Source organism: Parambassis ranga, chromosome 17 (assembly GCF_900634625.1).
Source record: "Parambassis ranga chromosome 17, fParRan2.1, whole genome shotgun sequence".
In the NCBI taxonomy this organism is placed as follows: Eukaryota; Metazoa; Chordata; class Actinopteri; family Ambassidae; genus Parambassis; species Parambassis ranga.
In genome coordinates this window covers 2307344-2328838 of record NC_041037.1, presented here as the reverse complement: position 1 = coordinate 2328838, position 21495 = coordinate 2307344, and the positions used below count along the sequence as shown (strand labels likewise).

Sequence of the window (21495 nt, the reverse complement as noted above, 5' to 3'; positions counted from 1 at the left end):
AAGCAAGTTCCTCCTGTCTGAAACAAGATCATAGTTATAATCAGTTTCAACCAGAGAAACCCGTTCAGGAATATGTTTTCTTTCTCGTATTTCTATTTATTTGACCTTTTTATGCTGCTTTCTTGTTTATTTTAATATAAAGTATTGAAATTCCTTGTCTTCCTGTTACTTCCCCAGTACTGTTTCAATGTGCAAGTATTTGTCATAAAAGTGAGACACTCACATGCACAAAATCATTGTGTAATTAAGTCATAAAGTCATGTTTAATTTTTTATCATCATTGTAGTGAGTCTTATGATCAACTAAACACTGAAACAGATTATTATATCATGTAGAAATGTCTGAGTTGCTGTTAACATCAGCCCCATATTTGACTACAGCGATATTTATGCACTTATATGAGTTAATTATCATGATGTCATGAAGTTTCCTTGCTGTAAGTGAAGAGTTGAAGTGAAGGTCCGTGTGCTTATCCTAAAACCAAGCAGTAGTTGTCGTCACAGATAATTCTGTGGAAAGAAACAAATTAACCATTAATCCAAATGAACCTGGGTGTGTGAAAAAACACCTGCTCCGATCATAAAGCTAAAATGTGTCATCACACACCTGTTTACGTTCACTTACTCTGCATCACGTGAAAAATGCTTTCCGCTCAAGTTTGTTGACCCTTGAACCAAAGCTGCACCTCTGTAACTGTCTGCCTCCGGACCTAACCACCGGGTCACTCTGGACAGTCTTCAAATGAGACTCTGAATGGCCAGTATCACATGTTTTCAGTGTGCCACATTAAAGCTTTTTATTTTGTCATTAGCTGTGAAATTGATCCATTTTGTTGCCTGAAACACAAGCTGAGAGTAAACACAGCTTTTAATGAGTCTGTATATTTGCAGTGGTTGATACTGGGTGATACCAGGATCCTCTGCAGGATGGTAACTTACAGATGTAGACTGCCCCCTTGTGGTAGATTTCTATATCTGCATGAGGCCTTAAACCTGCATCTCCAGTTTTATCAGAAGTGCTGCAGAATGGCAGGAAAGCTGCCAGCTGATTTGTATTTATTGATCTTAACTGAACTAAATTCCAGATAAATCATCTTTTAGTTCGTATTAATGGTAGTTAGAGCATCACTACTGGAAACAAGTGATATCTGCAGTGAGTTTAGACATGACTTTGTTGAACAAATGGACTTTTTTCCTCTCACTGCTCCTGGAAAGATCCCAGATTGAAAAGTAACATTCGCATGACTTCAGTTGGCACCTGTGCGTAAAGTTTGCTCAGTAAACGTCATTGAGTATAAGGCATATAACAGCAGTTAACCACAGCAAGGAATGGGTTAAACGTGCTTTCTGGAAGTTTGACTTAACGAAGCAAAGTGGGCTGAATTCGATAAATGAGCGGAAAAAAAAACGCTCCAGCCCCCCTCTGCTCTCCAGCTGTCTGTCCTCCTGAGAATTGGCATGTTGTTCTGTGCGAGAGTTGGAAGTGAGAGCGCACTCCGGCTTTTTTATCCACTTTCCAAACAACATCAGCGTCTGTGCGCGTAATTTATGTCCTAATAGTTGACTTTCCCGGAGGGATTTATTTTTTCAGTCTTCCTGACATGGCAAATTGGTCACTTTTATTTTTATACTTTTTCCAAGGACTACTTCCATTCATCTTTGGGCAGCAGCGCACAGCTGGCCCTTGGAGACAGAGGATTCAGTGGGAGAACAACGGGCAGGTTTATAGTTTAATGAGCACCGGGTCAGAGTACCAGGCTCCGGTTCGGTCCAGAAGCCACTCGAGGCTTTATGTGAGCAGCAGGAGGGATGGCACCGTGAGCCAGATGCCGGGAGCGCACAGGAGAGCCACGCTTGTGCGCACCGGGCAGGTTGAGTCGAGACCGATCCGGACTGATCAAACAGTAGAACCTGGAGCTTTCACACCCGGGATCAATGTTAGACAGTACGTGCCAGATACTAGTCGCGTGTCAGTAACCAGGCAGCAGCCGGAGCCCCCTTATGGAGCAGGAGTTGTAGGCTACCCAGGCGCGCAACGCTTCAATGGTGAATACACCAACTCCATCAACGTCTCCTCGCCGGGGAGTTTACCAAACTTCCATGGCAGAAGAGAAGGCGCTGCGAGCACGGGTAACTCTGCACTCCACACCAGGGGAGGAGACCCAGGACCTGCTGCGCAAAACGAGCATTTACACGCGGGGCCAGAGGCGATGTCTGTCTCCAGGCAACCTGCGCAGACAGACCGCTCCATCCCTGCACATCCCACAGCTCTGGACACCGAAGCTGAGGCTCCAGCTCCGGTTCCTGCGCTCAGCGAGGATGCTGCAAACGAGGCAGCCAGCCACGGAGAGGCCATGCTTAACGACGACCCTCGAAACCCGTTTAAAAACCACAGGAATTCTGTTTTCTACAACATGTATCCCGCAAGAGGGAGGTCAGTGGCCCGCACACGCCGTCCACCTGGCACAGGGTACGGAACCAGATATTTCCAAAACGGTAAGTTTACATTTTATGTGATTAAAGGACAAATTCACACATTTTTTTCTTGATGCAGTGATTCCTTCAGTCACTTTCAATGGATCAATTGATTATTAATCTGGATAATATTAACTATAAACCAATGACAGAAAAATATATTTATATATTTACAGTTTTAAGACATGAAAAAATGTGAAACTATCCTTTAATTGCTACTGATATACAGTCAATTATCTTTAGACTGACATGACGGTCCAGTGAATTAGCCAATATTTGAAAACCTGCAAGGTTTGTGTGTCCATCAAGGACAGTTTATGTTTCACAAACTCAAGAAAAATCTTACTGACAGTAAGACAGTAAAAAAAAGTCTTATTTGGCCTAAAACTGTGTAAAAAAAAAAAAAAAAAAAAAAAGATTTCACTGCATGGATAAAAGTGGCAGCTTTCAGATTGAGAGGGGTGAGTAAAAAAAAAAAAAAAAAAAAACCTGGATGTTCCCTTTAATCTCCTCCCACAGGACTGCCAGACCTCGTACCAGATCCATATGCCATCCAAGCAGGTGCTTATGTCCAGCGCATGCAGATGTATGCGCTTCGCTGTGCGGCTGAGGAGAACTGTCTGGCCAGGTAACCAATGCTGCCAACTGTGATTCACTCGTTCAGCACGTAGACACTGAGACACACCTACACACACACACACAGTGACAGGTATTTCCTTTTCTTTATGTGTGATGGTTAAGTGTTTGAGCACAGTTTTTGTTGTTACAGGACTGTTTTCACTGCAACTTGTCAGTGTGTTGGAGTGTTCTGTTGATAGAGTTACAAAAGCTGTTTGATCATAATATGGAGGAATGTGTGTCTAACATCATGTCCTGCCAAGACATAAATGTTCTGGGTTGGTTTTCCCAAAAGCATCGAGCACAATGGAACAAACCCTCTGCGCTCCGTTACTTTTAAGAAAACTAGACCCGGGACGTCAGCCAGTAGCTCTTTTCCAGCTAAAGCCTGTTTCCCCCCCTGTGCTCCATCCAAGGTCGGCTTACTCACCCACCATACGAGACATCGACTTCAGAGTCCTCCTGCGCTTCCCACAGAAAGTGAAGAACCAAGGCACCACGGACTTCCTCCCTGTCAAGCCCAGACACCAGTGGGACTGGCACAGCTGTCACCAGTGAGTTTCTTCTTCTTAAAAGGTTTCTGGGATTAGTCCACAGAACAAGAACACATCACACCCTTAACCCTTATATCATTTGATCTGCTTCAGACACTTCCACAGTATGGACGCCTTCAGTAACTACGACCTGCTGGACACCCTCACAGGACGTAAAGTGGCCGAGGGTCACAAGGCCAGTTTCTGCCTGGAGGACACGAACTGTGACCCCGGATTCAGACGGCGCTACGCCTGCACGTCCCACACACAGGTAACACACACTCACGTTACCTGAGGAAATGAGAAAAGTCATCATAGTCACTCTCCTAACTGTAAAACAAGAGAGCACCCAATGAGCCGGGAGGATCTCTGTAGGTTAAGCTACAGAACGTATGATAATATTGTCCATTGTCATCCGATCATGAGACCAATACAGAGGCTAAAGTCAAAGTAAAGATGATGGGGGGACATGCACCATGGTGGGCTTTTACTCAGGAGTCTGTGGTTCGAGTCCCCCTGACTATGTGAGCTGTTTTATTTTCACCCGCTGTTAAGTTTCATTTTTACGTGGACGTGGTTATGTAAAGATCATCTTAAAACACACAACGTTCCATTTTCAAGGACTAAAATATGGACTGAGGATGTCTCTAAAATGTTTGGTTTCCTCATCAGAACATACAGTCTGCGCCCCCTTGTGGTCATGTGAAGAAGTGTATATAAAACCTGGTGCTCTGGTGCCAAAAGATAGCAGAGAAATTTGTTGCAGCTTGTAAAAGCTGTATAAATATTACATTTATGCTTTTCATAAGTGAGCCGCAGATACTTTTTGTTTTGTTTATTTGTTTGTTGTTTGTTTTTTTCTTTGCAAAACCTTCAGTTCACTTCTGAGAAACATTTTTCAAACTAAACCTCTGGTGTATGCCAATAAAAAAAAACATCCTGAGGACTTGGGATTATTTGTTATATCTGTTGTCTGGGCTCTGTGATTCTGGCTTTGTGCTGCTTAGTGTCGGTTTCTCATAACAAATCTGCTTCCAGGAACTGTTTATATTACTCAAACTCAAATCTGCTTCATTTGCAGCACTTGCAGGAAAATAGTAGTCAAAGGCTTAAAAAAGCGCACTGAGGGGGTTTTGGGTTGTGTTTTCAGGGCCTGAGCCCAGGATGTCACGACGTCTACGCAGCCAACATCGACTGTCAGTGGATCGACATCACTGATGTGCCTCCAGGAAACTACATCTTAAAGGTAATGCGTGACTTTTTTTGCACATAAACATGTGTTTAACAGGCCTGTTTTGATTATTTCTGATTTCTTCAGGTGACCGTTAATCCCAATTTCCACGTCCTGGAGTCAGACTTCACCAACAACGTAGTGAGATGTGATATCGCATACACAGGAATCTATGTTCAGACACGCAACTGTCGAATAACACGGTGAGAGAGCTCCACATTATCACAGCACCTTAACATGACTCACTCTTTAAAGACAGAAAGACTGTGTTATTGTTGGATTCCTTCATGTTAACATATTTTTCTTTCTCTTTTCAGGGTCTGAACATCTTAATATTCTAACGTGCTGGAGTTTTACAGCGTATCATCTCTCCCTGTGGGGTACAGCAACATGGACACACTACACACACTCACTGGTAAAACTTTGTATTACAGGTGTCATTGTGAGACTTAGGTTTACAGTTTTTTTTGTAAATAAAACTAGAATTACTTGATTGTGTATTTCTACAAATGTGCCGTGACTCATAACAAATGTGCTGTTTTTTTTGCCTTAATAAATACATGTACTGTTATTCTAGATGCTTGAAATATGTTGTTTTGTGTTACTGTTAAGCGCACGTCATTGGTTTTTACAGATTTATTTAAAGGATAATTATTTTTGTTATCTCCTAAAACCCACATTATCTCATGTAAAGTGGTGCTGTTTGTAAAAAAAACCTACAAAATAAAAGACAGTGCTCACTAGCAAAGAAATTGTCAAAAATTGCAGTTCACCATGCAGCCTCTAGGGGTTGGCTTTAAAAAGTGAGTCAATCCCCATAGACTGCCATGTTAAAAGGTCCGACTTTGCAGCAGAAATAAACATGTTTACAGCCTGGTCCTGTTGATGAGCTTCCTTCTTGTGACATCTGTAGAACGGGGTGAATTTATTTTATCATGCACCTGAGTCTATAGGGGCTTTAAAAAAATCATGGATGTGACCGCTTTTGACAGTGGTGCTGCCAACATGGCGATGGGCTTCTCCCACAGAGAAGCAAAACAGCTCCTTAAAGGTAGGGTAGGAGATTTTGAAAACTCAAAAGTCGAAAGTAAACACACGCCCCTTTCTCTCAGAGCTCACCCCGAAGCCACGCCTCCCAATCACATGGACGCGCATTACCTGAAGACGAGTGACTTCGGCCATCATGCACGTACCTCTCTGGTGCACAGAGCAGGAAGAGAGTGACAACCAGCCAATACTCCGCACAGGGTCCACCCGGAGGATTGGCTGATGTTTTTAGTGTTTTATAGCTTCCACAGATGATTCATATTCTTCGTTTTAATGTGAAACTGCCGAACTAATCGGTTGCTATCGGATTGTAAAGAGAAGTTACACTAATTTAACAAAAAGTGCATCAGAATGAAATCTCCTACCCGACCTTTAATAACCTACAGGTGACGTCACGGGACCTTCATCCATCGTTATTTACAGTCTATGCATTAAACACATTTTCTCTTCCACTGTGGCCATTTTCAGCTGCCATGGCAACAGGTCCTGCACCTATAAACATGTGTATATTAATTTCCTTCAATCTTTACAGATGAGCTCTGTATGTTGACACACAGTATTTCCAGCAGGAGGACAGCGTCTGTAGAATCCACCAAAGATAAATAATAATCATCATAATAATCATTGATCATTATTAATGGGATTTATTGACAATTGATTATATTACTAAACCACAAAGACTCCTTTCATGTTACATATTTAGGAGAGCACGATGGAGGATGTTTCTATGAACATGAGCTTGTTTACACCCTCATTCTGTTTGGTACATTGATGCAATGAATATTGAGGAGTTAGGACTTTATTATTACACTGGTTCATTTCCTTTATTTTGAAAAGATGACCAGAGGCAAAGTTTAATCTTGCGAAATGCAAGAATATGAGAATGGTTCCAGGTTGATCTTCCACTGATTTATAACTGTGTTTTTATCATAAGAAAGCCTGAATAGATTGATTTAAAATCCTTCTCTTGCCCCAGCTGGACGAGAGTTTTCAGTCCTGGACTTTTACTGATTGTGGCAAACAGGACCGCAGCGGCATGTTTGCTGACAGGCCTCTGTGAAGACACAACCCACAGGATCTTATACAACCCTGCTATATCTACTAAAACACAGGCAGAGCACCATGAATGGAGGCCTTTTCTCACTCTCCTCCTCTTTTTTTTTTTTTTTAAAAAAGCTGCTGACTCCTTCCTGGCTCTGCATTCATCACATCATGGCCTGATTCACGCTGTCTAACATGACAGGCTTTTTTTTTTTTTTTTTTTTTTTAAATAGCACTGGGATATTCTGTCTGAGTGCGAGGATTGACAGAACCGCCAGAAAACTTTTTTTTTTTACTTTTAGTTTTGAACACACCACTCTCTCGGTATATACTGTGAAGTGGGTTTGAATGATGCACTGGAAAACAGGCCTCAGACAATGTATGCGCTGTTAAATGCACAGATGTTGAGTATTTACATCGCAGCGGAGCTCAGTCTCAGCTTAAGGCAGCAGTGAACCGGGGAGATTAAGCACAATTGAAACGGTTTATGTTGGAAGTTGCCAAGGTGCTGCCCTGCCAGCATAGATTGTCTCTGTTATTGAGAGTGTCTGGAAAATCCCCCTACTCCTATTTAGTCGACTCCATTCACATCTGTCCAGGAACTTTGAAGACAATATTTACAGACTGGGACTGTTTCTAGCAGTGGAGCTAAATGCTAACGTGACATGTCAGAATCTCCCATGTTAAGCTGCTGTGGTGTACGCACAGACTACAAAGGTTGCAGTTTTGTTGTTATATGACGATGATTGAAGCCATAAGGGAGCTATCCTCTGTCTCAAGAAGAAGCAGCAGATGTCATGAACCCCCTGAATCCACAGAAAGACCATGGTGGATGCCTGGAAATATCAGCCCAGTGCTGTTTTTAAAGGATGTTTTAAATGTTAAAACCTATTTCTGGTGTTGTTTTGAAGTATTTTTATCTTTCAAATAAAGGACAAAATAACAATAACAGAATCACAGAGGCATCCTTCCAAATACCACCCAAGTCACAGCACCACCCAGCTTGAAGGAGAAACAGAATTCATCATCAGGCTCCGCCGTGTTTCGTCTCTGAGCTCCGTGTAGTTTTCACTGGCCGCATTTATGACAGTGTGTGTGTCTGCTGCTTGTGTGACTGACCCCCGAGTGAGGAAGTGGCCTGGTGTGTCTGCCCTACACACAAACCCTCGCTGGTCTCCGGCTGACCTCAGCTCTGCTCCCCATCTCGCTGGGATGACAGAACTGCTGAGGAATTTCTCTGCTCTGTGCCTAAACTAACCCTCCAAGACGCTCTCTTTAGGTTGAGCACGTTCCTCTGTTACGTCCCCACCGGCTCTCACGTGGCCCCGCTTTGTTGAAATATGACCTGCAAATACCAAACCCTGCCCTTGGTAACCTCTCCAAACACTGCCCACCTACGTGCAGATGCATCCGGAAAATGTCTCTCCTTGCCACAGTATGTTCAGTGCTGGCTGCAGGCACATAACAAAACTCCTCAGCTTACCTACATGTACACTCCCTTATATTTGCCCTGCTGGTGCCATTCTGTGCTTGTGTAAGGCTAATGAAAGACGCTGTCCAGATGTTGGTGTGAAGCCGCGCAGCTGAGCAAACAGTCAGTGTCTTCTCTACAGCATGACATGTTTAAAATGACATGCTGGTCCAAAAAGGAGCAGAGCAGCTGAGGACCAGTCAAACACCGGTCATCTGATCGCTGTGAAAAGGTTCAAACAACATTAATAAAAAATGAAAAACTAACCAGACACGGCTTTTAGGAATCACCTACAAACTGTGTTAGGTGCAAAACATCCTTTAGAGCAGCATGACAATAATAATACATTGAACTTATATAGCACTTTTCTAGGACACTAGGACACTTTACAGATGCATTATTCATTCACACCACATTCACACAGTGGTAAACTACAGATGTAGCCACAGCTGCCCAGGGGGAGACTGACGGAGACGTGGCTGCCAAGGTGCTACAGCCTCTCCGACCACCGCCGATACACTCATACACATTCATACACCAGTGAGTGCACTGGAGGACACGCAAAAATGACTAGGGCAGAGCTGGGATCGAACCGCCAACCTCCCAATTATTGGACAACCCTGCTCTACCTGCTCCACTGCCTCCACTGCTGCCCCAATACAGGCTTTAGGGATCTTTATGGCTTTAATTAAAGTGATTTAAAAAGTCAAAATCAAAATATTAGTAATGATGATACTGAGTCTGTAGCTAAGCTAATCAGTTAATGAGCCTCTGCTGCAGATTTCTACAGGGTTTGTTAGCTTTAGCCACTAGCTAGTTAGAAGAGTTGGTGATCCAAATGCAGGATACTCTTCATATTGCCTGAACATGCATGCTGATGGTCGTCTGAGCGTTTGTGTCCCCACCACCTTCCAGCACTTTGCGTGAACATCTGCTCTCTTTCCCGGCCTGCCTGGTTCTGTGTTTCAGGAGGCTGTTTAGCACCTAGCTGTCGTATCTGCCTCTGAGACAAAGACTGCGGTTGTTCAGTGTGCCGTGTTTTTCCATCCAGAGTCTAAAACTAAACAGACCAGGAAACAATACTCCACCGGACAGGCACCAGAAACCTGCGGTATTAGCAGCATCCTACTGGTGTATTATCTTTGGGTGGATGAGACAAACGGGAGGTGGCAGGCAGTACTTAAGAGTCCGTGTTGTTCTTGGTTTGAGTCTCTGTCTGACATTCCAGGCTTTTCACTCCAGTATTTACAAAGCCGGCACGGCCGACAGGCTCAGGCCGGTGCACCTTCTGTCTGACAAAGATCCACAGACATAAGGCACAGACTTGGCCCACAGGCCGAGACTCACCTGGAGCTGCAGACAAACCTGAGATCCAGATCTGCAGAAGTGACTGTGGGCTGATGGTTGTGTTGTATTTTCACAGATATCTGAACACGTCATTTTAACAGGAGTAAAAAGAAATCCCTTTTAAAAAAACAACATACCTTTACTAAGAATAGAACAGCTGGGTGATATTGTATCTGCACCATGGAAAACATTCTGACCCCGTTCATGACTAAACTATAAAAATATTTAGTCTAGCTCCTTTGAGAAAATAAAGGACTGAGGAGATCCAACACTGCACTTAGGATTCATTAGTGTAGAGCTGGAAACTATTATCATCAGTTTGTAAAGTGGTACAGAACACATCAGGGATGATGCTCTCCTCTCAGAAGTACCAGCAGCTGTCACAGTTCAGAATCAATGAGCAGCATAATAAAAAATACTTCAACATCAACACAAAGGGACGCCAGTGAACTTCTCTTCGATGTACATATTTGGCATCGGATAGAAACAGAATCGTTGGCTGTTTTTCAGGTGTTGGTGCATTTTGGCCTGATTCAGGTTTACTTCCTGTCTTATTTTGAAATTCTGGCTTCCTTGTGTGTGAGTTTTACTTCCTGCCTGTTGGTTGCCTCGCCCTCATTCTTCTCACCTGTGTCTTGTTACTCTCTCTGTATTTAAGTCCTGTGCTCCTCTTTGTCTTTGTCAGGTCATCCAGTGTGGTCTGCGTGCCATCCTGCCTCGTTCACTGTGGCGGTCCAGTCAAGTGTTCATTCTTCAGGTTTGTTCCTATTTTGTTTTCTTTTGCTCATCAACCTCTGTCTTATCATTAGCCTTTTGTTTTTTGTTTTTCATCTTTGTCATTTTTTGAGAGTTACTTTAAGTAAAGCTCACCTTTGGTTTGATAATTTCGCTTGGAGTTTGTCTGCATTTGCATCCTGCTGAACTCTGAAACATAACATTATCTAGAAAGCATCATAAAACTGAAGATCTGCATGATGAAGCACCGTGATGCTGCACAGTTAGATCAGCTGTACACATGTCATTCGCAGTCAGTGCAGTGGCTTGAATTGAAGCAATTAGCTTATTAACGTTAGCTTATTTAGCAAGTATCAGCGGGTGCTCCAGAAGTCGATCCCTATAGACCTCTATGCTAAAATACCCAACTTTACAGCAACATGTTAAAGGTAGGGTAGGAGCTCACCCAGAAGCCACGCCTCCCAATCACATGGACGCATCACCTGAAGACAAGCTGCGGTCTGTGACTTCGGCCATCATGCACGTACCTCTCTGGTGCACGCAGAGCAGGAAGAGAGTGACAACCAGCCAATACTCCGCACAGGGTCCACCCGGAGGATTGGCTGATGTTTTTAGTGTTTTATAGCTTCCACAGATGATTCATATTCTTCGTTTTAATGTGAAACTGCCGAACTAATTGGTTGCTATCGGATTGTAAAGAGAAGTTACACTAATTTAACAAAACGTGCATCAGAGTGAAATCTCCTACCCGACCTTTAACAGACTGGTGCAAAAGCTGTTTGTCTCTGTTGATCAATTCCCCTAATTTTTGAATATTTCACTTGTTTTAATGATTAAAAAGGACATGGCCGCTCGCTGCGACCTCCTTCTCTGCCTCATCTCACCTCCAGTTGCATTCCACCTGTTTGCCACTATTTGGAGCTTAAAACAGCCTACTGAACACAATCCAAAACACATCCACAAAACACAAGGATTTTATGCATAGGAATATAATAGGTTAATGGCTGATTTTAGTGGTGAACAGTAGAAAATGTCAAATTTAACTATTTTTTTCAAAAATGAAACCCTTACATCAAGAAATGCATGGTTATATGTTGTTATAGTTATGATATTAAAAAATGTAGTATTATAATAGGAGTTAATGGGCCCTAAGTGGAAAATACCATTTTAAACTGCTGCTACACAAAAAGTAATAATGCATCAAACTCAAAATTTTGGCTAATCTTTGACATATCCATGACAGATATAAAAATAATGCCTCAGCCACCTAACTTTTGTTTTGTGGAAAATAACTCATTTTTTTGTATTTTCTTTATAAAAAATTACTGTAACATCAAGTAATCAAACTGGCATTTAAAGGGTTAAATTCCTCAAAATGATTTAATGTTTGGTAGTTTTGAGCAGGGCTGAAGTTGTTTAACATATTTATGCAGAAAAAAGTAAGAAAAAATATTAATCTGTTAATTTTTTATAGCAGTTTTTTGGAAGTGGACTTTTTTGTCCCCTAATGACACAAAAGGGTAGTAAATTTGTTTCACCATGTTCTGGTGATGTATTTGAAAAATTTAAATTGGAATTCTAAAATGTGTCTAGAGAGAGTCTTTGTTACAAAAAATTGTGCCATATGCACCAACACAGATAAAATGGTGGCCAGGTAAACAGGCAAAAATTACCCAAATGGACAAAAAAGTCCCCAATGACGCACAAGGGTATCACATTTACATGCATCGTGTCATTTGTAGCAACAGAAGGGCATCTATTTGATTTTGGCATATCACTGATCTTTTGGAAGAATTTCTCATTATTTTCTGACATTTCATAAACACACACTCAGTAGATGAATGACTCCGTTAACGAATCGTGACACAATGGGATGCTTAAGGCGACACAGCATCACTCTACATGTTGACAAGTACTAATCACAGCCTCAGGCGCAGGACCTTGCCCTTCTCTCTGCAGCCATGCCTCTCAATCAGCATTACAGCACAATTACTCAGACCGACAGAGACAGTCAGTGACAAAGTGGCCACCTACAGTCAACAGTTTACATGTGTCATCCTCCATCTGTCAGAAAGGAGGCATAAAGTTGAGATGGAGCCGAGTGCTTCTCCGACTGGGAGGCGGTGTGTGTGCGCGCTCTGACAGCAGCAAGAGCTTCTGAGAGCAGAGTGGTGAAATTCTCAGACAAGATTTAAACAAACAGAGACGCAGACGCTGGCCCGGCTGGATCGGGGCACAGCAGCGAGCGCCCTGACAGAATAAGGCCATGAGAGATCACACACTGCCATCTCCAGATCAGCCTGAGAAGTATAGTTCCACAACTTCCAGAACCACTTTTTTAACTTCAGTGAGGCTCAGTGAGTAACTGAATAAATCATTTTTGCAGAGTCGGGGATGATAAAATGCTGGCGTCACGTCCTTTATTTCATCATTAAATGCAGGACATTCAGCACTTAATGCAGCATCTCTAGATAACTGAGATGTGAGATAGATTAGCATGAGGAAAAGTGCAGGATAATTTAATTTATTGCAAGTTATTTTCACCTCTGCTTACAGACTGTAACAATCTTTTCTAATGTGGAAAATATCTTTACATTTTTTTAGATATAAATCTTATTATAGGTAGTATTTAGACTGGTGTAAGCTGCCTGGAAAAATAAATTAATACTGTCATGAAAATATATCTTTATGTTTCTGTATCAGTTCACTTCATCCTTCTCATCACGTGCCACACACCACCAGCTTCAGTTCTCACAGAGGTTTGACTGCCACTCCTCCACGCTCCCATGCTCACATGACATGCAGCCGCAGGTCGACTCCTGGTGGGGGCAGTTTTCCCCTTTGGAAACATCCCCACCTTCAGGCCGTGCTCCGTTTCCCAACAGCTGACAGCAGCTTGTCTCAGTGGCATCAGCTCCTGCTGGAAATATCACGTCAGAGGGGGGAAAAAAATCATTTTAATTCAGCACCGCAGAGAGGTCAGAGTCCCCAATCAAACACTGTGACGTACAAACTGTCCTTCTTCTCAAGGCTTTCGGCATCATTCAGTGGGAGAACGCATCACCAGAAACAGAAGTGTCAATCAGTACCATACTGAAAGTCAGGTTGAGTGTGTGTGTCCTTGAGAGTCATGGAGGAGCACTGAAAAACACTTCTTTCATCAAAATCTTGGCAAAAAGTTTTTGTGTATCTGAAGGCTGCAGTGTGTTAGACCTTGAGAATGATGATGTGGGTTGAATGTGTAATGTTAGGTCTTATCTAAAGGAGGGCAGCAGTGTTGCTATTCTTGTATGTATTTTACTGCAGATTATAAGCCCTTACGTGTAAATAAAATACCTTGGATTACATTATAATTGCATGGCACACATGAACAGGTGTGCCCAAAGATCCACCCAGTTTCTGAACCTGCTTTGTCTTGGTCTGTGCTGCAGGGTCCATGAGGAGCCATGAAAGGAGCCTATACCAGATGATCATGGAAGCAGCTAACCAGCGTCCCATCTCAGCACCTCTGACTGTGTGTGTGTGACCAGGAAATGGTAAGAAAGCATCCAGTTTAGAAGCTTTTCACCCGTGATCAGAGAAAGACTAGAGCATCATCTTAAAGTTGGACCTTTTGAGCAAAGTTTTCAGTGAATAAATGTCACATTTTTGACTGTATTATTCATCATTTGTTGTCTTTATAATTGGTTAGCATATGTCTTAAACAGCTACATACGAGTAAATGTGTGATTTCTGATCTGAGTGAATTAATTGTTGTTTATTATTGTCTGGTTTTCGTGGTTTAATTATGGCTTCTGTAAAATCGTGTAACTATATGAAAAGAAACTGATAGGATTTTCAAACAATCAATGATGGTGGTTGCTTAGCGCAGAATGTCTTTGTGGTTGTCAGTTTAGCATTGAACTTGCCCTGGGTGACTAATTGTGATGATTCAAGCCTTTTAGAACGCCTACGGCATTGATGCTTTAAGAGTCTGAAAGCAACAGAGACGCTCAGATGAATGAAAGCTCAGGCAGATGTTCCCTGGCGACCCGGTTTGGTGTGCCGGCTGCTGCCAGCCTCGACCTGTAGCTGCAGCCTCAGGAGTCTCTCTCTCTCTCTCTCTCTCTCTCTCTGTCCCTGCAGCATTGTGTGGAGAGCTGCCTCCCTGTGCAGCGGTGCTCCTGTTTATATGGACGTCACAAATATAGCGAGAGTTTGCCTCGCTCTGTTCTGGCATGTGTTCAGGGGGGTTTTATGATTAAAACCAGATTGTGCTTGCCCAACTTGGAGAGGCCAGAAAAATAGATTGCAGTTACGCATACTCTGCACAAGAGGGAAGTACAGAAACATGCACAAAGGTGGACTCTCAGGAGGAGGGTATGTATCTGCTCTTTAATTTTCCACTTCTACTACAGGGACTTTTACACAGATGTCATCTTATTATTAAAGCTGCTTCGAGCTCACAGTCGGTAATGACACATCTGACGGTGGTACGGGAAGAAAGGCTTAGTTCCTCCTCATCAGCCCCCCTAACACTAAATTATGCCAATTCTGAGTCAGAGCTATGATCATCCTGTAAATCTAATGATGCCTTTTTTTGTGTCACATGATTGGAAGTCAAGCGGCTCTTGCCAAGCCTTAGTTCCTTCAAAGTTATGACTAAGTTCCACTGTAAAAAATAAAGTCTGTCTCAAGATTTTATCTCACCGTCTGCCCTCAGATTCCACAGATTTAAAAAAAAAAAAGCCAAAATCCTGTTTTGCAGATCAAATCTACTCATAAAAGCATCAGCTCACTTGAACAGATGAAAATCTCTCACCCTGCTGGATGATTGGATGATTATGACCGTGTGTGTGTGTGGCCGAACGTTTCCTGTTTAACTTGCGAAGACAGACACATTTTGCAGTGTAGTGAAGACTGGGAAACCATGTGACATCAACAAAAGCAGACACATTACACCCCCTCCAGGGCCGCCCACACACACACACACACACACACACACACACACATACATCAAACACATACGTCCCTTTTGTACCGGGGAGGAACACTGCAATTCATTTACTGACTTTGAACACTGTGCTGCCAGTAAACAGCAAACGTCATCAGCTGAGAGCATCAACACTATAAAAGAAGAAGAAGAAGAAGAGAGTGAGAGGGACGGCGTTCTGAACTCACCATGAGTTGTCCCCCTGCTTGGTCCCTCTCTGACCTCCACTCGCTGCAGCAGGGTCTCATGTTTCAGGCCCCCATGGCACTGGGGCAGACCACCACCACCAACCCCCCCCTCCTTCACACCATGCTGGTGCTCTGAGGGCCTCTCCCTGGGTAGGCGGTGGTTCTCATAGGTTTGGCAGGCGGGTATGGGCCCTTCCCACACCGGCCATTTTGGGGGTAAGGTGGAGGCTTTTGAGTTCTAGAATTGGAGGTGCTGTTCCCAATGATGACCTTAGGGTCCAGGGTCTGTGGATGAGGTTTCCCATGATTTTGCCCGATGTGGTTGGAGTCTCTGTGGGCGTACAGGTGAGGCGGGTGGCCGTTCATACCTGGCCTTTCGTGGTCTTTGTTGAGACTGGGTGGGGTAAAGCAGCTGGTTTTGACCACCGATGCCATGTGGACAGGGGAGGGAGCGTTAGTTCTCAGTATGATGCGGTCTTCATCGACGTGCTGCGAGGCCTGAGCTGAGACAGGCTTGTGATTGGGCACCAGGGCTGGCCTGAGGTCTCCAAATTGAGTTGCGTCGTGACAGTTATTGGATGACCCCTGAGTGATGCAGGGCACCTCCTCGCAGAGGTCGATGTTGGCTGTGAGACGATCGATCTGCTCAACCACCTGAATGATAACAGACAGTTGAAAGCGACATTTTACTCAACTTTCATCACATTACCTCAACAAGTTTAGACAAAACATAATAAAAAATGTAACTTATAAACCTTCAGAAAAATGCTGGTGTCATCAGCAAAATGCATCCTGGTTATGATTTATAAAGCCTCTACATGTCTTAAACTCACACAAATCTATCTTGAAGTGTCTATCTTAACAATCTAAAAGGTTAATAAGATTTAGAGGTGGTTCATCCAATCACCTGTCTTTTCCAAATGGTTTCCTATAGCTCGTCCTCTATGTGTTTATTAGGACGGGGGCTCGCCATGATGGTAGTGGGAAATGACGACTGCAGAAGAGAACGGAGGCTAAACTAAATTCAGCTATAGCTTGTGAGTGAAAACAAAACAGCTTGTGGTGTCAGGGGGGTCGAACCCCAGACTTCTGAGTGAACATTAGCTTCTATTTGCAGAAATAATGTGTTGTATGTGGGGCAATGTCGCAACAGTGGCGCAGTGGGATAGCAGGGTTGTCCAATAACCGGAAGGTTGGTGGTTCGATCCCAACTCCTCCCTAGTCACTGTTGTGTGTTCTTGGGCAAGACACTTCACCCTAGCCTGTGGCGCGCCTTGCTAGTCATTGTATGACACTGCTTGTGCAGCAGCTGTAACGCATTTCCCTCTGGGATTAATACAGTATCTAAAATAAATAAAAAAAATAAAAAAATATAAGGTTAGCTTAAACTTAACCATGTGTCATATCTGGGGGATGTATTATTGACCAAATGTGTGTTTTTTTGTGCGAGGTAATTGCTGTGTTAGGCCATTGTTTCATTTTGTGTGTGTGTTACTGTTTTGTGTTGCTTTGGGACACAGTTTAGGCTTTTCAATGACTTGGTATGGTTTACAGGAAATATCTTGGTTTGAGTTGAATTAGCTTTTCACAGCATTAACCTACCAAAAGCTCAATATTTAAGAACCTACTACATTGTTAGTCCCAATTATATCATATTGTGTGATAGCTACATCTCACAGTAAAAGCTCTGCAGTGAGATGATCTTGTTTTTGGCAGTGATCAGTTCTTTATTTACAGTTTTTGGAAAACCCCTCCACATACAGGACTTTTTTTTAACCCAGGAGATTCCCATGTCTGCCCTTTAGGTTTCATTATCACTTGACTTCTGCTTTCATTTTGTGCCACTGGCTTCACTTTCAGTCCTTGCTAGGTGCCTCATGTTAAAATACGACATCATCCATGTTAAAGGTTGCCATGGTCACGAGTTCTGTAGCAACAAGATCATCCAAAAAAACCTCTGAGCCTTTATAATGTGAACTGATGTAACTGTGGGCTGCCGTGAGTCATTTGCTTTGACTTAATAAAAGCAGTAAAACCGCAATATTCCATACCTTAGATAAATACTGATTTCTGTAGCTTTTATTTTTCTTCTCTCTGAAGCACATTGATCCTGACCACGCAGATTTATTCTGTGACCCTTTACAGGGGCCCTGACCCAGAGATTCAGAACCACAGTAGCTTTGATTAAACCAATCAAAACCCTGCAGGTTATTACTTTTTATGTGAGATTGTTGCAGTTTAAGACTTTTGAATACTCCTATGTGTATGTTTTTGTATCAGTGATTATGTAGCATACTTCCCCCAGACCGCCAGGCTCCGTTTTTAACCATGTGTTTGTCTCTGATTGAAGCAATAATCAATAATATCGTGTTTTTTTCTGGATTTGCTTTTTTCTTAATTTACAATCGTAGAAGTTTTTATTTGTAGCCATAAATATAGCAGGCCTCACACTGATGCTTTCTGCTGTGAATCAACGCTATTTTACAGCTGCACGCAAAATGGATACTGTAACAGCAAGGCATCATTTAGTAGCAGTCTCAAGCCAGCTTTTTTAATGTGCTGGCCGGAACGCTGCCAATTTCACCAGCGTTCTGTAAAAGGTCAGTGCAAATTGTTCTCAATCACCGCGTCGGTAAGCGATGATGACTGAGTCACAAACAATGCAGTCAGCATGTGCACACACACACACGGCATGCTCTCATGAACACACAGATACAGGACCTGTGTCATTTTGTCAGCATCTTTTGTCGCTTTGTGTTCATTGCTTTAAATGTCACAGTATCCAATGGAGACCTGATAAAAGGCTGCTACATCTGCACCAGACGTTCATGATTAGACACTTGATGTACAAGCAAGGATTAAAATGTCTGTAATAATAGATCCTCCTACCTCTTTCATCTCGATGTGAACTTGCTTCAAACCCCCCAACACGTCCTCCAGATCTGTCACCACTTGTCGGATTTGATCCCTCACCAAATCCTGCCTCCTCTTCTGCTTCGCCAGCTCTGATCCCTGACGTCTGTGGACGCTGTTGTTGTTTGTTGACTGTGAGGTTTCTGGATTGGTGATGGCAGAGGGAGGGACGCAGACACCCGTCCGTCTGCTTTGGTTCAAGTGCTTTTGAGGGACTTCAGTGGAGAAGAAACCTTTATGAGAGCCACCACATCCATTAAAACCCTCCTCTGATCCACCCCTGAGTCTGCTCCGGTCCTGATGGCTATCTCTTTCCTCCACTCCCTCAAAGAACACAGGCCTCGGTCCACAGTGGCCATTTGGCATGTGCAAATGACTTGGCTGGGGATTGTGTAGCTCCAGATGATAGCTTTCAGAGGTGCATCCACAGCTGTCCTCCTCGTCCACTGAGACGTACCTGACGGTCCTTCTGTGCCTGTACCCCTGACCTTTGACCTGAAGATGAGGAAGAGGATGTGGTATCCCAGCGTTAAAGGGGTGTGCCCGGCTGTCAGCACACACCACACAGCCACACTGTTCTCTGACTGATGAATAGTGTCTCACCCCAGGCTCCACTGGGTAGCCCCACTGGGCAGGGTTCAACTCCCAGGGGCACACTTGGCTCAGGTCATCAGACTGGCTGTAAGGGCCCAGCCCTGCAAACACAGGCCTCCTCTGTGGGCTACGATGACCGCCTCTCTCAACTCTGTCCACTACGAACGCTCTCCCTCCTACGTCTTTAACCCGAGGAGCCTGGGTGTCTCTCCTGCAGTCCAGCGATGGGTGGTCCGTCTGTCTGGCTGATGCTGGGTGGAATCCCGGCCCACTGTGATGGCCGTATAGTGGCTGCTCATAGTGGATGCAGTGCTGGCAGGGGCAGGCGTTGGGATTGGAGTTGTGCTGAAGAAATCGATGGTGTCCCGCTACTTGTGCGCCTTCTGTGTACATGTCCAAAGAAGTCCAGGGACTGGTGTAGAAAACGCCTTAGAAAACAACTGGTTTTCTCCCCTCCCAGCTCTCTCCAGCCCAGTCATTCACTCGCTCTGTTTTCCTCATCTGCGTCTTCCCACAAGAAAACTTTTCTTCAGCTCTTTTTTTACCCAGGACTTCTCCCTCCCCTTCCTTCCTGTCTGTTGTTTCCCCTATTTCTTCTTCTCTCCTGTAGCTGTTAATCTTTACGTCCGTACTTTCCCACTCTCTCTTACTTCCTCCTAACTTTTTCTTACTCCTTCTTCTTCCTCACCCTGTAGCCCTCTCTCTCCTACTAGGGGCCCCTCTCCACCTCCCTCCCTCTCTGTCTCTCGTTCTACCTCTCCCGCCTCGTTGTTCTGTCTCATTTGCTGCTGCAGCCTTCCAGTCTCTCTCTCTCTCTCTCTCTCTCTCTCTCTCTCTCTCTCTCTCTCTCTCTCTCTCTCTGGCAGTGTGTTTCCCGTTTCCTCCCCTCCCCTCTCCCGCTCTCCTCTCTCTTTTCTCCACCTCTTACTCAGTCTCTTGCCTCTGGTATATTCTCTCACATAGTCGGCTGTACCTGAATGTGGAAATTCCTTCTTTCTCCTCTACCTGAAATCCAGCCGCTTTGTGGGGATTCCTCCGGTAAAGGACTCCATATGTGTCTCTGTCTCTCAGAGAGTGCGTGAAAGAGTTCCAGCTCCGGTGCTGAGCTCATTAGCCCAACTAAAGCCTTTGCACTCTGCAATTAAACGCTGCCTGGGATTCCTCGGCCAGAGACTGAGAGAGAGAGAGAGAGAGAGGGGAGGAGATAAGCACTGGGGGAGGTGGGGTTTCTAACATATACAGACAAGGCAGTAGACAGCACTCTGAGTCAAGGAGACAGAGCCACTGCCTTTACACAGGAGCACATTTTTCACTTATCTTAACTTCTCTCCCCTTCAATTTCTTCCTCTCTTTGTTTTTTCGCCTCTCCTGTCATCCTCACTCTATCATTGTCTCCTCAACAGTTGAGTAAAACTTCACTCTACTGCAACAAGCACAGCCTTTGTATGTGCCTCCTCTCAAGTCCATACACAGTGTTTACATGCCGTTTAAATGGCACGCTGTCCGGACTGTGTTCAAGCCATGTTAAATTCATCAGCTGTTTCATTATTCATCAGCCACTTCTCACTATACATACCCATGATCTTTAGATGGAGAAAAAAAAAACATTAGAAAAGCAGGATCTGTCTCTCCAAAATAGCATAACACGCCTCTGTTGCGGCTCTTTCCCCACAGCGGCTGAGGACAGCTAGACGTTTATTTTCAAAGAAAATAACTGGAGCTTTGAAAACAATGGGCTGTAGAACAGAACTACTGAGAGTAACAGCAGAGGAAGATGAAGGCGATTCGTGCATCCCAGCAGGAGGATGAGCAGTCCAGCCACAGCTGCTGGAGAGGACTGTTGTTTTAGATGAAACACAGCTGGAGTGATCTCACTTTAACGTATATGTAATCCTACAGGAGGACAAAGAAAAGTACATAAATGAAGCAATATGGATACAGACCATGATGTAAATCTTCAGGAAGGTCTATTATATTAAACTTAAACCTTAAATTCAGACAATATGACATACAAAGTTTATTTAGAGTAACGTTTATTGCGACTCAAGTCCAATCGTGGCTCTTCTTTTAGCTCGGGTTTGGTCTCCACCATCTTTGTCACAGATGGATGACACCCAGAGTGTTGTGGCTCAACATCTCAGTAGCATCTGTCCCAAAAATGTAGTGTAAGTAGAGCTGAGACAGGCGGGTCAGCCAGGGTAGACAGCAGTAGCAATCTGTGATGGCGCTCATCCGTCATTTAAATCTGTCGTGCCCTGAATTATGCATTAAGGTTGAGCCAGATATATAAAACATTCATCCTCTGTGCAGCTGAGTGGGAAAAAATCATCT

General features: G+C 43.8%; 2 protein-coding genes across 3 annotated transcripts; one reads left to right on the top strand and one right to left on the bottom strand.

Moving 5' to 3' along the window:
• Positions 1-1464: 1464 nt before the first annotated feature.
• loxl5b (lysyl oxidase-like 5b) lies at positions 1465-5732 on the top strand. The gene is made up of 7 exons (XM_028427237.1): positions 1465-2495; positions 2994-3102; positions 3509-3646; positions 3740-3896; positions 4776-4871; positions 4944-5059; positions 5174-5732. The coding sequence occupies exons 1-7, from the start codon at positions 1601-1603 to the stop codon at positions 5178-5180; spliced, it is 1518 nt and encodes a 505-aa protein (XP_028283038.1). The 5' UTR covers positions 1465-1600; the 3' UTR covers positions 5181-5732.
• A 7273-nt stretch (positions 5733-13005) lies between these two features.
• On the bottom strand, positions 13006-20005 carry LOC114450322 (uncharacterized). Of its 2 annotated transcripts, none has more exons than XM_028428351.1 (3): positions 18547-20005; positions 15658-16311; positions 13006-13417 (listed from the first exon to the last, which is right to left on the bottom strand). In XM_028428351.1, the coding sequence occupies exons 1-2, from the start codon at positions 19555-19557 to the stop codon at positions 15772-15774; spliced, it is 1551 nt and encodes a 516-aa protein (XP_028284152.1). In that variant the 5' UTR covers positions 19558-20005; the 3' UTR covers positions 13006-13417; positions 15658-15771. The 2 variants fall into 2 exon arrangements, with proteins under 2 accessions (XP_028284152.1, XP_028284153.1); XM_028428352.1 differs by having other exon boundaries at positions 13006-13414.
• Between the last annotated feature and the right edge of the window lie 1490 nt (positions 20006-21495).

What these genes read in the sequence shown, in the direction of transcription:
- LOC114450322 (XM_028428351.1), bottom strand. Translation starts at nt 19,557, where the DNA reads ATGTACACAGAAGGCGCACAAGTAGCGGGACACCATCGATTTCTTCAG. An exon ending in TTCACATCGAGATGAAAGAG is followed by an intron (nt 16,312 to 18,546) that starts GTAGGAGGATCT and finishes GTTATCATTCAG; the next exon opens with GTGGTTGAGCAGATCGATCG.
- loxl5b (XM_028427237.1), top strand. Translation starts at nt 1,601, where the DNA reads ATGGCAAATTGGTCACTTTTATTTTTATACTTTTTCCAAGGACTACTT. An exon ending in AACCAGATATTTCCAAAACG is followed by an intron (nt 2,496 to 2,993) that starts GTAAGTTTACAT and finishes CTCCTCCCACAG; the next exon opens with GACTGCCAGACCTCGTACCA. An exon ending in GACTGGCACAGCTGTCACCA is followed by an intron (nt 3,647 to 3,739) that starts GTGAGTTTCTTC and finishes GATCTGCTTCAG; the next exon opens with ACACTTCCACAGTATGGACG.